The 17,942-nt window shown below is 34.7% G+C and overlaps 1 protein-coding gene across 1 annotated transcript; it reads left to right on the top strand.

Annotated features, from left to right (window-relative positions):
- Positions 1–832: 832 nt before the first annotated feature.
- On the top strand, positions 833–16,742 carry LOC140434499 (uncharacterized). The gene is made up of 2 exons (XM_072522812.1): positions 833–1,730; positions 16,570–16,742. The coding sequence occupies exons 1-2, from the start codon at positions 833–835 to the stop codon at positions 16,740–16,742; spliced, it is 1,071 nt and encodes a 356-aa protein (XP_072378913.1).
- The last annotated feature ends 1,200 nt before the right edge of the window (positions 16,743–17,942 follow it).

The following is a 17,942-nucleotide window of genomic DNA, read 5'->3' as shown; positions in this document are numbered from 1 at the left end:
CTCCTCCATTCTTTACGATTGTGTGCTCTTTGTTGCCAATTTTTGGTGATAAGCCTAATGTCGTCAGCCCAACGTGTAGGTGGTCTTCCTCTACTACGTTTGTCTGATCTTGGCCTTCAATTTGTAGTTTTGCTCGTCCATCGTGAGTCAGGCATTGTCAGGCATGCGTTCCAACATCAGCAATACTCGCCCTTCTTCGCAGATCTTCGTTTCTTATTCGGTCCCGCAACGTCACTCCCAGCACACCGTTCCATTCGTCTCTATGCTACTCTCAATTTCGAAGCCGTAGTCTTGGTTAGATTCATATTTTCCGCCCCCTAGGTCATGACTGGTAATACGTATTGGTCAAAAACTTTTCTTTTGATGCTAATTGGTATGTTGGCCCTAAGTGCTGCCCACGCTAAAGTAATTCGTTTTTGGATTTCGCATGTTTGGTTATTCCTGCTGATTCTTATTTTATGACCCAAAAACGTATATTTCTTAACCAGTTCTACCACTTTGTCTTGAATAGTTAAATGGTTATTAGGGACCATATTTTTCATAAACTTAGTTTTGCCCAAGTTCATACCGAGGCCCACCTTCGAACATGCGAAGTCAAATTCCTTTAACATATCTGTGGCTTCTCCTAAATTGTCTGTGATAAGGACAATGTCATCTGCAAAACGGATATGGTTAAGCTTTTCGCCGTCTATTGTTACTCCTCTGTGGTCCCAATTGACCATCTTAAATTCTCAGAGAATTCTCTCTCTCTAAAAATAAGTTTAGTTTTACAAATAAAATTTAAACTTAAATTGTGGCTTATTCTTACTAAAAATACTCCACTAACTCACAGATGCAACCACTTCCAAGCTCTCGAACTGTACTTCCCAGTTTCCCTCACAGCCAACATCGACCTGTCATAATCGAACTAGGCATACAAATTCCTATCGTTGAATCCACGCCGAGACCCCGTTGGAATTTTAATAAAGGAAATTGGCCCGAATTCACCAAAGAGCTGGACACCTGCATTCGCTTCATTGACCCAAAGGCCAACAATTATCACCGTTTTTTAGGAATGGTTATGTCTATCGCCAAAAAACATATCCCCCGAGGTTTCCGAAAGGAGTACATCCCAGGCTGGACGGAAGAAAGCCAAAAACTATATGACGAATTTTTGAAATCAGAAGATCCCGAAATTGGTGACAACTTACTGAAGTCACTGGACTCAACAAGACTTAATAAATGGAAGTCTACCGTAGAACATATTGATTTCTCACGTTCCAGTCGAAAGGCATGGGGACTGATCCGCAAACTGGGCGAAGCAAGCAGAGCGCAACACTTAAACAAATCAACAATTGAGCCAAATAAAATAGCCAATAGAATAATTGAGAACTCCCGAGCTCCATCTGAGAAAACTCATACATCTACCGTAAAAAGAGCTCTTAAACAACTTAAAGCAAATACTCCCGCAACATCAGAATACTCACGTGCCTTCTCATTGGATGAAATAAACGAAGCGCTTAATCAAACTAAAACAGGAAAAGCAGCAGGCTTCGATGGAATGTATCCTGAGTTTATAGTCCACACTGGTACAAAAACACGACAGTGGCTCAAAAAATTCTTTAGCGACATTGTGAATACAGCTGTGCTACCCCCAGAATTCAAAAGAACAAAAATTATCGCAATCCAGAAGTCTGGCAAAGACAACAAGCTGCCTGAAAGTTACCGGCCTATTGCCTTACTCAGTTGCTGTTATAAATTACTAGAACGACTTTTATATAACCGAATATGTGACACCATTGAGGATGCGATACCAATTGAACAAGCTGGATTTAGAAGAGGACGAAGTTGCTGTGACCAAGTGCTGTCCTTAACCACATTTATTGAAGCTGGCTTTGAAAGACGCGAAAAATCTGCCATAACATTTATAGATCTCACGGCTGCGTATGACACTGTGTGGAGAGAGGGCCTTATTTATAAGCTGATGAAAATCATACCTTGCCTCAAAACTTGTCAGCTGATAAACAATCTACTGACTAACAGACTGTTTCAGGTATATATGAATGATGCACAGAGTAACGTTAGAAAACTTAACAACGGCTTACCTCAAGGCTCAGTGCTAGCTCCTTTATTATTTAACCTTTATACAGCAGATATACCTGAAACAAAATCAAGAAAATTTGCTTATACTGACGACCTGGCCATTGGCTTCCAAGATAATAGTAAAGAAGCAGGAGAACGAGCTCTAAACGAGGACTTAACTACACTAAGTAACTATTTTAAGAACTGGCGCTTACGTCCTAACACAAGCAAAACTGAAACCTGTCTCTTTCACCTGTCGAATCAACTTGCCGGCGATACTCTCAATGTAACTCTAAATGATACAGCTATCAAACATAACAACAACCCCAAATATCTAGGCGTCACACTTGATAGAACACTCACCTTCAAAAGTCATCTTACAAACACAGCCGGTAAACTAAGAACAAGAAATAACTTAATATCAAAACTTGCCGGAACAACTTGGGGTGCTTCTGCAGATACTCTTCGGACCTCTGCTCTAGCTTTGGTTTTTTCAGTGGCAGAATATTGTGCACCAGTATGGCTAAATAGTGCACATACAAGCAAAATCGATGTCCAACTTAACCAAACCATGAGAATAATCACTGGAACAATAAAACCAACGCCAGTGAGATGGCTGCCTACTCTGAGCAATATTGCTCCACCAGATCTACGCCGTACAGCAGCATTAGTGAGAGAGTACCAGAAAATTATAGCCAACGTACAATTACCAATACATCAAGATATCCCAGACATCTCAAAAGAGCACCAGCGACTGAGATCTAGAAATCCTTCAATACGATCTGCCCGAAAAATTGGTAATTCCTATGATATACATAGGCATTGGACAACAAGATGGATGCCAACAGTAGAATCGGACTATATTAAGATATCCACCCCAACTCAGGGTTTCATCGGATCAAATCTGCCCCGGTCCACTTGGGCAAGGCTTAATCGTATACGTACCGGATATGGTAAATGTGTTGATTCGCTGTTCAGGTGGGGTCGTGCAGAAAGTCCACAGTGCGATTGCGGAAAATCTAGACAGACCATAAGCCATTGTGTTTCAGACTGCTTGAATCGTGCCTACCGTGGAAACCTCCAGGACTTTGCGGAATGTTCCCCAGAAGCAATTGAATGGCTATGTAAATTGGACATTAATATTTAGTGTCAGTCATTCTGTCATCTTTAGTGTTTAAATAATATATTTAATATATATGTAAATATTATTGTATTTGTATATTTATCGTACTGAGAAAGTCCATACGCTAAATAAAACTAAATAAACTAAAAATACTAATTTTTTTAACTAATAGCTATTTTTAAGGTATATTAATGCAATTACTATTTTTGGCGAGAATAAACCACAATTTTACTTTATTTAATTTTCAGGTTGGACATCGTTCTCAAAGTTTCTGAAGTGTAAATCAAAACGTCAAAATAGACTTCGTTTAAATTAAAATTGTGGCTGCGTGTTCTCAATAAAAAAAGTAAATTGCACTGATATTACTGTTGATACATAACGGAATTAATAAAGTAACGGAATAAAAAATCAACTTATTCAATTTTAATCGAAATGCGTTGTTCCAACATAGCTTTTTTGTTATTTAATTCACCTTTATCTGTAGTTAAGAGACAATTTTTTTTATTACAAAGCGACAATTTTTATTTACTAAACCTTCACCTTCGTTTCGGTCAAGAAACTGGGCCTCAGCTAAAAAAATCGCAAGGATTTTAATGTCGTTTAACTTGCTAATTAACATCAATGGTACGCTAGTAAAATTAGGACCATAAATAGTAAAATTGATATAATGTACGAACATTTGGAAAATATTTGTGAATTAATAAACACAAGTTCTATGAACTCACATTATGATGTCACCCGAATATAAAGTGCGTATCTAAATGATTATCCTGTTTTATAACAACTTTACACACTTATTTATGCTTATTAATAATCATTACTTTTTATTAGTAGGGAAGAACTTTATTAAAGGGTCAAAAATAAATATTTTTTGAAAATAAATCGTTGAAACCTTTTCGTTTTCTTACATCTGTATTCTTGGCAGTAATCGTTAACAATCATAATCTTCACTTCACTCTTTCAACCTTCTTCTTTAGCTGTCCTCTGCTTTACAAAATTTTGGTTGACAGTGCAGCAAATTTATCTCTATCGTCAATTTTTAGTAATAAATATATGTCCATTCCTATGCACTCTTTTAAACTTTTATTTTAATTTTTCCCATGTAACAGAATGATTTTTCCACATTGAATTTTTTATGGTTTCGTTGACGCCAGTTCTATTCTAGTACCCTTAAAATAATTGAGAATAGAAGAAATCTTTGTCAAAGTGGTGTACATAGTAAAGGGAAAAAAGCTATTGTTTTAAAGAAACCTCAACAAAGAAATAAAACGAAGATACAAGGCTGATAAGCAGCAATAATATCACAATATATGTAAATAAATTGAGAGCCACGATCAAAACAATCCAGAACTTAGGCCATTGAAGACCACAAAGAAACCCTGAGAACCAACAGAGAAAATATAGCAGAAACATGGAAATTATCTTGCCGGGATCTATATAAAGATGATCAATGCTAGGAACTTGTTCACCAAACCCCTGAAGAAATCGAAGAAAAACCTAATATACTCGATAATGAAATAAAATTGGCGATCGGTAAAGTCAAGTATAACGAAGCACCAGGTCCAGATATGATAACAGCAGAAATGCTCAAAGCCACAAAAGAAACCGAAATAAAATTGCTTTACTTGCTATGTAATAAAATATGGCACTCCAAACAATGGCTTGACGACTGGACAAAATCTACAATAATGACAATATAATAAAAAGGCAGCTTCCATAAATACGACCATTATAGAACCATCTCCTTTATCTCCCATGCCAGCAAAATAATGCGACACCTAATCAATGAGAGACAAAACTTTCCTACAAAGAGAAATACCTTAAGTGAAAACTGGATTTACCGAAGGTAGAGCTACTTGAGAACAACTTCTGAACATAAGACAAATATCAGAAAAATCTCAACATACATTTGTTTTATAGATTATTGCAAAGCGTTCGACAGGATCAAATGGCAACAATTATGCTTTTACTTAACTATACGAAAACACTACTGAAACAGTTAAAATGTTTGACACACTGTCAAACGAAGTTCATCCACAACAAGGTGTCAAACAAGGATGTATAATGTATATTTTTTCTACAATTATTTATTATATATGGAGAGCATATTATGAGAAGAGCGCTTGAAGGATGAAAATAAACAACCTATGTTTTGCATAAGACACTGCCCTTCATACAAATAGTCAATCAAGAAGAGTTAATTCAATTTATACGACTGGTTGACAACGAAAGTCAAATATTTGGTCTCCAGTATATCACAGAGACAAAGATCATGATAGTCAATAGACTACATAACAATCAAAAACACATAACCACGATTGACCGGTATGAGGTTGTGACTTGATATTTATATCTGGGATCATTAACCACAAACACAGGGTCCCTACAAGAAATACTAAAACGTAGATGTGATCTAGCAAAAATCACCGTAGGAAAGATGGCCAAAATATGGAAGGACTCCCAAATTTCACGAACTCTAAAAATAAGGTTGATAAACTGCTTAATATTTCCAATACTTACATACGGATATAAATCTTGAATGCTTCGACAAGTGGAAAAAAGAAATATAGACGATACTAATGTTTTGTTGGAGAAGAACGTTACAAATTCCATGGACCAAGCATAGGCCAAATAATTCAATTTTAAATGAACTAAAGGTCAGCAAACGGCTCTCCAGCAAAGTCCGTCTCCAACAATTAAATTTCTTTGGACATATTATGAGAATAGACACAAAAAACATGGAAAAACGTATTATTCCAGGAGAGGTAGAAGGCTGAAGATCACGGGAAAGATCTATAACAAGGTGGTTGGAAAAAATTACAGAAATATGTACAGAGATCTTTGGAGGCGGCAATCACGATGACCACTACACTTCCTTCGGGGGATCAAGACTGAAGAGAAATTCTTCAGCAATGGTACTATTCCTTCCGTCAAGATTTAAATCTGCTAGCTTTAGTTCCTTTAGCTCTTATTTTATTTTAAAATTATTCCTTGTTCTCCTTTAGTTTTTCTATTGTTTTAGTGTATATTGTTTTTCATATAATGCATACATTGTCTATTTTTTTGTGATATTTATTTTGCTTTTTTCTACTCTGTGGCTCTGTGGTCACAACCACAGAAAGTTTATTACTGTGACGTCTGTATATATAGTCAATGTCGTTTTTAGTGTTTCCATCTGAAGACATAACTTCCATTTCCGTTGTGAGTCCTCGTTGAACTCCTTAAAATTCATTGTATACAGTTGGTTGTTTTCAATACAGTAAGTAGTCAATTAATGAGTTCTTTCAGTTCTTGTTTCGTATCCAAATTCCAGTTGTCACTTTCTTTGAATTTTTTTATTTATTTTTGCATTATTTTTGTTTTTTTGTTTTATAATGCACCAGTTAGCATCATTTTTGCTTTTTTCTTAAATCAATTAAAGTGATTTTCTCTGATTTTCTACTTTGATGGTATAGTGTATTACCATATTGCAAGGATTGTATTCTAATAATAAATTTTCGTCTTTTTTATGAAAGTTATTCGCCATAAAATACCACGCTAGTTAGACGAGATGAGTGTTAATTGATGAGCCACCCCCTTGAGCTCGACACTGTTTGTAGCCATCCATTCTGGAATCACAAGGTTTTTTTAGTTTTATTATTCGCAGGACTCCAAAGATCTAAAAATTATTCAGTACCTCTACGAACATCAAATAGCAACAGTAGAGCTCGAAGATAGCCAAACAAAAGCTAACCAATAAAATTTGGAGTTAGACGAGGTTGTCTTTTTTTAAATGTATTTGTTGCTATAACCGGACGCACTGCAACCGATTGGCTTTCATTCATATAACCTTCCAGGTCGAAGAACGGCGGATCCTTAGTTAAATTAGAAATTGAAAAATTTAAGGTATCTGTACAGGGATAGAACTCGGATCGGAACTACTCCGAGATAGTATTCCAAAAGGCTCTAAAAGATGCAGATCCGTTTTGCTTAAAAATTAACACCAAAAAAAAAAAACAAAAATATTAATCTAGATTACATCAGTCAGTGAATGACAAAAAGGTTTGTATTAGCCACCTATATACGAAGGGAAAAATTTTTCATTCCATCTCACCTAGCAGATTTATCTGAGGAACTAAAAATAGAGAAACACGTGTCATAGAATGGCTGGTTTGACTGAATGTGACTATTCCTTCTCGTATATTATTTAAATATATTGGTGGTAAATCGAAATCCAAATCAACGAGTAAACGTTAAAGTATATGGTACAGATATAACTATAATTTTCAAGTTCAAGTACCTGGATCGGTGAGAATCTCAATCCCGGACTTATAAATCAAAGCTTGCTTTGAAATAGCCAGATCAAGCTTTTTAAAAATGAGTAGCCTTCTTAGCGATAGATGACCCTATATATAAATAAGAAATCATTTTGTAAAGTGTTACATATATTCCACACTTCTGTATAGGTCTGCAGTGTGAAAATTAACAGTTGTACTTCTCTTTCTTCTTCTCTCTCTTCTTCTTCTTTTTATATAAACATGCCTCTGTCGGTTGTCGTTCCATCGTTTTAGTGGTCTTCCTATTGATCGTCACTCTATTGGGGAACCGTCTGTCGCGGTCTTTAATACTGTTTCCACGTTACATCCTGTTTGTAGCATTTTTTGTCCTGTTTGTAGCATTTTTTGTCCTGTTTGTGTCAGGTCGTGTTTCTGCCGCGTATGTTATTATTGGTCTGTTGACTGTTTTGTAAAGTTTGCCTTTCATTTTTTTACGATATTTTTATTTCTTCATATTGTTTTATTCAGGCAACCTGCGTGCCAGTTTGCTCTATTCACTTGATCTTCCACTTCTGTTTCGAGCTTTCCGTAGCTAGACAGTGCGATAACTAGATATTTAAACTCCATCACTTGTTCTATTATCTGACCCTCCAGCTTTAATTTACATCTTAGTAGATTTGCTGTTTTTGACATATGTATATTTTGTCTTAAGCTAAAAGATAACAGCATGTATAGACTAGGAAATTGTTAAATGTAGGTATATCGAAGAATATAGCGAATACCTTGGACTCCATACTCGTAATTTGATAGTTTTGTATCGAATTGATAGGGCACGTGATCTGATCAAAATTACTAAAAAGTTAATACCTGCATTATCTTGATCATGTAATGAGACACGATAGATATCATTTCTTCATAATAGAGCATAAGATTGAAGATAAACGCGAAATAAAATGTAGACAGTGCTTCTGGCTTAAGAAAATATGAGATTGGATTGGCTTTGGCTCAAACGATTTGCTGAGAAAACCTAAGACAGAGAAAAATTGCCAAAATTGTTTCCGATCTTTGATAGAAGAAAGCAGTTGAAAAAGAAGAACTCGCTAGAAAGGAGCCAGTCAAATTGCATTAGACATTTCTCCTAGTGTGAAATAGCTATTGAATCAGTTTAAGATGAATTCCTGAATACCTCAGCTTAGAAGTGATAACGCTGCTTTCTGTTTTCAGAAATATTGACCAATTTTCTGCTCTAGATCTACAATGTTTTATATCATTGATTTATTTAAGATGTTGCCCTTCATTACGCATCAGAGTGTAAGCTAACTGAGGTAAAAGGATTTGTTTAAAAGATCTTTTATTACACTCGACCAAGATAGTTTGTGCTCGTGAAAGACAGCAATTTTCTTAAGGAGAATTTAAGAATTTATTCTAGTTCATTACCAGTTTTGCTGGTGTACACCTGCCTCATGCCACTAAGCATTTCGTATTCACAATGGTTCTTTCTATATTTTGAATTTTCCACATCATATTTCATTTGCTCTATCTATTTCGTAGAGGTATGTCTTCAATTGAAGACGTAACGAAATCCCCTTTAATCAATGTTGTGCTCTCTTTGAATTTTATTTCTAACGGTATTTTTTGTGATGCTACATGGTGGTTCTGGGACTTTAAGAATTCTTTTAACGCACGTTAAAGTTATTCACCTGGATGATATATTATTAGTTGTCTTTCTCGCCATTGCCTTTCTCTGTATATAGACCAGATAGAAGGATCATAAAATGCACATTCAATATCTAAGAATGCAGCAAATGTTACTGTTTCTGCTAAAATCTCCATTCACAGACTTGGCTCCAGATTAAACAGGAATGGTTTACCTTGCTTTAGGATTTAGCAGGATTTTCATAGTTGTTAACCTGAATTACGTAAGACTTACTGATATGTAAGTTTTGTTAAGGGGAGTCTAATTTCAACTCCGCCGTTGACTGGGTCCCAAGTTCAGGATGAGAAAGAAGGAGGGTTAAGCAAGGGACTAACTATTCCTTCTTGTAAAAAGTTATTATTCATAACCAGTTATGAATACAAAACACGTGCGTCGAATAAGGACGGATCTCTTACGACGACAAAGGACAATGAATATAGGAACCTGGAAAGTACTAAGCCTATATAGACCGGAAGCCCTAACTCAGGTGGTCAAAGAACTTGAATCCAGAAACATAGACATAACTACCTTACGAGAGAATAAATGAACTGGAGAAGGTATACTAAAAGCTAATAAATATGTAGTAATTTTCAGCGAAAGTGAACTGGAGCCCTAATTCGGCACAGCCTTCATAGTCAAGGAAAGTTTTGTAGGATCAGTCATAACCTTCAAACCCGTTAACGAAAGGCTCTGTTATATCATTAATCGTACAACTGCATAACTATTCCCTAATTACTGCCCATGCACCGACAGAGAAAATGAATAGCAAGTAAAAGACAATTTCTTTAAAAAACTAGAGGAACTTACAAATGATATATCCAAACAAGATGCATGCATATTATCTTGGGAGATTTCAATGTAAAGATTGGAAAGAAAGCAGCATACAGACCAACAATAGGTAACCATAGTCTCCATAATGTTAGTTGAAACAAGGTTAGACTTTACGGCATCTCACAACCTATTAATAAAATCAACAAAAAATAATCAGAGATATAGAAGAAAATCGGAAGGATAACCAAGTAAGACAATTCTTTAAAGGAGTTTCAGAGAGAGAGCCTGGTACTAAGCAAGAACAGGAAACTTTCTTTAAAAAGACAGTGGACAGCTTTACTGATGACAAGGAAATTCTAAAATCTGAAAGGATTACTGTTATCAACTGTTAAATGACCAATCTAACAGAAATACAGTACGATTACACACAGTTATGGTACACTTTTAAAGTACTTAAAACACGGAGGAGAAGCGTTATACAAGCTAATTTAAGTCATTTAACAAGAAGAAACAATGCCAGATGAATGGAAAGAATGGGTTATTGTACCAATTCACAAAAAAGGAAACAAAAGCACTGTATTAACTGCCTGGGAATAATGCTCCTAAATACCACCTACAAAGTCCTTGCAAACATTCTTCTAGAAAGAACCAAAACATACACAGAAGAAATCGTTGGGGATTATTAGTGCGGATTTAGACCAGGCCGCTTAACTATTACAATAAAACAATATAAGCTAGATAATAAAACTAGATAAGCTATACTATCACAATAAAACAGATAACGGAAAAATTCTGGGGGTTTGATCGTGAGCTTCATCAGATGTTCTTAGATTTTAAATGGCATTGGATTGGCAATGGATTTTTTAGGCATTTAATAGAGTATGTTGGGATAGACTGTGAACGGCGATGCAAGAACTTGGCTATCCAAAAAAACTAGTCACCTTGATAAGGAGGTCTATGGAATGGTTACGATGTAAGGTGAGAGTTGGAAAACAGTAGTCATTTGAAATAAACAATGGAGTAACGCAGGGGGATACACTTTCACCACAACTTTTTATCTTAGCTTTAGAGACATAATCAAAAGTGCAAAAATCGAAAAACCGACCACAGTGTTCCATAGAAAATAACCAAACTTACTATTGGCATTTGCAGATGATATCGATCTAATAGAAAACACTAGATTAAGGATGAAGAATACTTTCGTCAGCTTTGAGAAAGAAGTAGAGAAGATACTAAAAATTATTTACATCACTATACTAAGACTATATCTCCAGACGCTAACATAATAAAAGAAATAAAGTTAAGAAGACGCCAGTTGGCAAAACATCTAAGAAGACATTCTGACGAAAGAATAGTAAGGCTGGTATGGGACGAAACCCCAACTGAAACAAGACCATGGACAACCTCCACTCCGGTGGAGAGATATTATAGCAGAAGACCTTAAAGCTATAAGCCTAGAAAATTGGATGGACAAGACATAGACGAATGGAAACATGTTGTCAAGTCGGCTAATACTCACGAAGGGTTGTAACGCCACGGAGTAAGTAAGTAAATAAGTCTAATTTCCCAAATTTTTGTAAACAAGTTACCTGAGCTGTTCTGCAAACTTGGGGTATACATCCCAGAGCATAGTTTTCTTTAAACGTTTGTATCATGACAGTTACAGTAATATTATGTCCCTCTCAATGGATCCTTGGGAATATATCGTCTACTCGCTGCCTCATATGGTTCGAATATATACCTAATATTTGGTAATTTCTTTATCAAAAAAAAACTTTTCAGATGAGCCTAAACAGTCAATTTTTAACAATCCAAGTTTCGTAGATAGAAAAACCTTTTAACATATTTTTAGTGTAAGACTATCGACTAAGTCTTCTTCTTAATGTACCTATCCGTGACGAATGTTGGCGATGATTACGGCAATCTTTATCTTTTCTTTACCAACGAGAAAATGCATAGCTGTTGTGATGAACCAGGTTCTGAAGTTCTTTTCGAAGAAGGCTCTCATCCGGTTGTCAGTGGATCTAGCTTTTTCAATGCGCGCTCTTATCTTCTGGTTGTTGGTCCATTCTTCATTTAGTTTTATGATACTGAGCTGGTTGTAGTGCTTTATCTTTTCTACTGGGGCTTGGTTGACATAGAAACGACCTTCTGTTATTTTTTTCTTGCTAATTAATATGAGCTTTGTTTTATTTACGTTTATACTCATTCCATATTGTTAGTTTTGGTCTGTAAATCATGGCAGATTCTTGGGTTTGTTTTCAAACGAGGATAATTGTACAATGTAGTATACAAATTAAATACTCATTTTTTTTATACACACATTAAAAGGTCTTGGAATTATTTTGAAAATTTAAATCTCTTTCCAAAGCTTAAAATCTATACAATTTTTTTGTAAAACGATTAAAATTTTAACACGACGTTTTTGTGTGTACGAAAAAAGACCAAACAACGCCTTGAACAAATAATTGAAAATAAAAATAAGTTAAAAATAGTAAAAGAGAAATTTAATGAAGTTAAGATTTAATAAATGAGTATAGAAAATAGAGACCTGCTATGTATAAGCTCTCCAACAACACCCGTTGTGTGTGTTAGGTAACTTTGTTCATAAGGACTTGTACGTCTTCTAGGTTGTCCGCAAATACAATGGTATCATCTGCATATCTGATGTTGTTTATCCGGTACCCGTTTAGTAGAACGCCACTTTTAATTTGATGCAAAATTTCGCTAAATACTCTTTCAGAGCAGAGATTCAAGATTAGAGGAGACAAAATTCATCTTTGTCTCACACCGAGCATTATTTTTACGTATTCGGTGTCGGTTCACCTTTAATTCTGAGATTTGCGGTTTGATTCCAGTAAAGGTTTCCAATTATTCCCAGAAATTTGTTGTCAATTCTTGGTTCTCTTAGTACCTGCATCATCTTGGCGTGCTGTACTCGATCAAACACTTTCTCGTAATCAACCTGCTTGTAAATTCTGTTAGGGATTATCATTTGGAAAAGTTTTAGGAGATAACTCATGAGCCTCATCGTAAGGTATTCTTCGCATTTATTGTCTCGTGTCTTTTTCTGAAGTTTAACAAACTCAGACTTGAACCATTATGTTGATGTTTCTCCAGTTGTATATGTTGTTGTGTATCTTTATAATTATTGCTATTGATTCGTTGTCCATTAGTTTGAGTAGTTCTGCTTCTATGTTATCGCGGTCTGTTGCTTTATCATCCTTTAGCTATGTTATTGCAGAATGAACTTCCTGTTGCAATATTACTGGCCCATCATTTACCTGGTCTTCTAGCTCAAAGGTGTTATCTCTTTGATCTTTAAACACATTCTCTAGGTATTCTTTCCACGTTCTTATTTTACTCTGTTTATCTAATATGATGTTTTCATCAGACTTAGTTAGATTTCTTTTCTGTCTCCGCCTTAGTCTACCTGTGAACTTCTTTAACATTCTTGTGTGCATTGTAATTATCGTGTTGTAACTGTATAATCTCGATTTCTTTGCATCTTTCCACTGCTTCTTCTTCTTTCCCTTCTCTGATTTTTCTTTTTTTTATATTTATCGCTTTTTATCTGTCCAAGTCATATTTGGCTGTTCTTCTTTCGTCTATCAGCTTCAGAATTTCATCTATTATCTATTATTATTATTTTTTTGATTAATGTATAGGTCTTTAGTATTTTTTCTTTACACTTTGGACTATTTATGTAATATGTTTGATCTTCTTTTCTACGTTCGTTTCGTCCCTGATCGTAGTTACTTGATTATTTAATACGGCTTGGACATTCATTTTTGTATTAAGGTCTTTCTGCATACATATACATATCGTGATTTATTTTTCTGCATTTTTTTAAATTTTATTCAAAATATGTGGAACGTGGCTTGTTTCCATGTCTACTCCCGAATAAGTCTGGCACCTGTGAAGCTGTTTCGGAATCTTTTATTTACTAAAAACCTATTTGATTTTTAATGATTCTGCCGACTATGCCTAAGTCATTATAATTTTAAAAAATCGTTTCTAGCCATTTCATTATGTTTGAAATATGTTTATCTGCATACCTATCTTCTACTTAATATCTTAATTGCTGTAATTAGTTGTACAGTCTTATTCTTTCTATATTGCGTTTTTCAATATATGAATGTTTATGGCATTATACGGCAATGTTTACGGTATTTTTATCTTCAGTGTCAATTCTAGGAAATACTGTGTTTTTATACATTCTGAATTTTTTTCTACTATAAATCATTACTAGATATACCTACACAAATGTACAGTTTTACTTAGGACATAAATATTCTGGTTTTATGTATTATCCTTAAAACACATGATTTAAAAACTTGCTTACCTATCAGCTACGTATCAGTTATCTTTTTAGCATAGTTATAATACTATATATTTTATCAGAAATATTTGTTAAACCATTGGAATAACTCCACTTTAATAGCACCGTCCTTCAAAGGAATTCTATTACTTGTTTGTTTTTAGAACTAACTAGCATTGTGCCATGTTTCTAAAAGAAAAACCCGAGAAAGAAATTATTCATGGTCTGATGAACTGTAATAATCAACTCATAAATAAAAAAACTTCTTGCTCTAGAATAATGCCTGTTAAATGATTTTGATATATATTTATACTATTTGAATGGCATCAACGGCCTTACTTTACAAGAATTTTTACCAAGTTTGCATCTTGAGTTAGAGAAAAAAATTGATTGATGCACTGAGATAAAATTAATACCGAGGGAAAGGAACTTTGTCTTATTTATTGTTATTGTTTTTAAGTGCAAACTGAATTAGCGGGTTTCTTTGTAATTCCTTTTGGTCTGTAAATCATGGCAGATTCTTGAGTTTGTTTTTATACGAGGATGATCGTACAATGTAGTATACAAATTAAATACGCATATTTTATATTATACACACATTAAAAACTCTTATTGTCAATGTTTAAATCTCTTTTCAAAGCTTAAGCTCTTCCTTTTTTTTTTTAAATGATAAAATTTTAATACAACGTTTTTGTATGTACGAAAAAAGACCAAACAACGCCTTGAACAAGAGATTGAAAATAAAAATAAGTTGAAAATAGTAAAAGAGAAATTGAATGAAAATTTAGCTAAGTTCAGGTTTAGTAAATGAGTATATAAAAGAGAGACCTGCATATATAAGCTCTCCACCAACACCCGATATAGCTTCTATGTTGCTGTGGTATACCCAAGGCTCTTATACCAAGGTGACATCGAACCCTCATATAGCAACAATAAGCTCTGCGGAAGCTGCCCTATTGTGCTGAAGGTTTACTGTAGGAGACTGATTGGGTTCATTGAGACGCATTTGAGACAGAGTTCGTGACGGAGTCACTTCTGTGCTCGTTCCTATCAGATTTTTATTTTCGGACTCCAAAGAGACACTTATTTATGAATCCTATATCTCTTTTTGTTCCTTGTTTCTGCTGTCAGCAAAATAATTGATTTATACGGATATCGTGTCAATCTATCGATGATGAGGAACGGTGGTGTCACACCTCGGTATTGGGCAGTGCAGTAGTCGTAGAACAAATTTCTCGGTGCGGTGTCTGGTGATTTGATAATTGAGCTTGGTGTACATGTCCAATGTTGTATGTATAATTTGTGTTTGAGTGAGTGTGTGTCATATTCAATGAAAAAATCTACTATTAATGAAGTAACTGCAGCCAGTAGGTATATCTTGTTGTCAATTGATTTGGTTTAACTTATTTACACCTATTCTATAATCCATATGGCCACAGGAACTTTCCTTTCTTTCCTTACTTTCCTTTCGTGTGAGATTTCCTTGTTAATAAATTGACTAAAAAATATTAGCATCGTTGGTAAGTTTTGTCATTCTCAGCATATTGCAAGTGGTTTAAAGAGCTTAGTTTATTCCATGAGTTTAAAAAATGTTGCGTTTTCATAAATATTTGAAAGTAGACGTATATATCATACCATTTCTTAAATGCAATTTTCATCATAAAATAGCGCAGGACAAGTCTGGAAGAGACTGATAAATTTTGTGTGAAAGTGAGCTTGAATCAATTGAATCGTGATTGATAGCGAGTAGGTACTCTTCCTAAATCCCAGTGGAGGACAGAACTACTTCAGGGATGCAACCCTGCATCGCAAGCCTTGATTTCACACCAGGTATACACCCCCACCAGTGATTACAAAGAGGAACTTGGTGAAGTCTTCTATGAGAAAATCGAAAGACCAAAAAAGTAAGAACTAGCCCATTACAATATGATAACAAAAGATTTTAACGGCAAACTCGAAAAGAAAAAGAACGAACAAGAAGTGGTTATCGGATATTTTAAAATAAGAGTAACGAAAGAGGTGATGAGAGTGATTAATGAGTGATCTACTTAAGATGGGAATGCAACATTGAAAGATTCGAGATCTAAGAAGATATAATGTTAACGTGATTACCCAAATAGTAGAAGAGAAAAAACTTTTAAAGATAATGAGAACAGAACTCACACAAAGCAAAAAAACAAATATAAAAGCTAAGAGTCAAAGATGAAAAGGCAAAAATAGATAAACAGGACATTTTGAAAATAACTAGACATAATTTTAGAAAGATCTCTATACCAGCCAAAGCTACAAGACAACTTTTCTCTCATAAATCAGCGATCTGATATACTTTTGCCCATTTCAGTGTTACAAGTAATAGCAGCTTTGAAGGAAATGAAGAACTATCGTCCTGGTGCTGGGGAAATGAAGAACTATTGGTCGCCTGGTGCTGATAGACTCGGTATTAAGGCAATAGAAGCAGGAGAAATCCTACTAAAAACAGTAAGCGACTGCCACAATGCAGTGATACTCCTGTAACACAAAAAAGATGGCATTACTAAATTAAAATTTTTTAGACCCATCAGCCTCTTGACACGTATTTATGAAAATTTTAATGAAGAGACTAACACCTAAACTTGATTTCTATCAGTTCAAATAACACGCAGGCTTCAGAGTTGGATATGGCATAAATTACCATTTACAAACCATAACGATTTTAATTTAAAAAATGCATCGAGTATAACATACCATTGGACCTTGCATTTGTCAATTATGAAAAAGCTTTTGATTCTGTAAAGTTTAAAACAGCTCTGGAACTAGTAAAACAAAGCCGAATAGATTACGGGTACACGTCATTAATCAGAAGCAAGTATAAGAATGCTGCACCAAATATACTACTACACAAAAACACAGAAAGATTCAGCTAGGTCTAAGAGTAAGATAAGGAAACAATATTTCAAGTTGTTTACGAGAGCTCTAGAGTCAATATTTGAGAACTCTCAATGGCATGATATGGGTATCAACATTGATGTAGAAAATTTAAATCATATGTGGTTTGCGGATAATATTTTTAATCACAGACAACATACAAGATACAATTTCTGTGATATATTCGCTTAAAACAGATCCTTACAAATATCGGTGGTACGAGATCAAAATAAGCACACACAATCAAACACATGAAATACCAAAACGAATAGACCTAACATGGGCATCATTTGGTAAACTAACCCATATTCTAATAAGTTTCATTCCCATATGTCACAAGCGAAAGGGTTGTAATCTATGTGTGTTGCACGTAAAACTTATGGAGTCGGCACTTTAACGCTGAAGTAAAGATCCGTATATAAACTCAGAGTTACACAACGAGCCATGAAATGTGCAATGCTGGGTATGAGCATTTGAGACCACATAACAAACCAACAAAAATGTTTGTTTTTAAAAAATGAATTCATTACAAAAAGTTTTTGCTCTTTTATTATCCCATCCATAATTTTGCATTCTACTTTCTTCTGTACTTATTTGGCTCTAGAATTTAGGATTAATTTCTTATATTATTAATGTTTATTACATATTTAGACATACGGCTTTCACTCTCTTTAAGGAGAAAATTTACTCATTGATTGAGCTCTGATTGGACTCTTTCCGTGTTATTGAGCTCTGGGTGACTAGATATGTTAAAGTATCTCCAAAAAATTTTGGTACATATCCGTTTGAGTAGAAATGGAACCCTATGTC

The sequence above is a fragment of the Diabrotica undecimpunctata genome, chromosome 1, assembly GCF_040954645.1.
Source record: "Diabrotica undecimpunctata isolate CICGRU chromosome 1, icDiaUnde3, whole genome shotgun sequence".
Lineage (NCBI taxonomy): Eukaryota > Metazoa > Arthropoda > Insecta > Coleoptera > Chrysomelidae > Diabrotica > Diabrotica undecimpunctata.
The sequence above is the reverse complement of the archived record's forward strand: the minus strand, read 5'-3'. Positions and strand labels throughout refer to the sequence as shown.

Coding starts and splice junctions, on each gene's coding strand:
- LOC140434499 (XM_072522812.1), top strand. CDS start 833: ATGCAACCACTTCCAAGCTCTCGAACTGTACTTCCCAGTTTCCCTCAC. Junction 1,731..16,569: donor TATTGCCTTACTCAGTTGCT/GTTATAAATTAC, acceptor TGCCCATTTCAG/TGTTACAAGTAATAGCAGCT.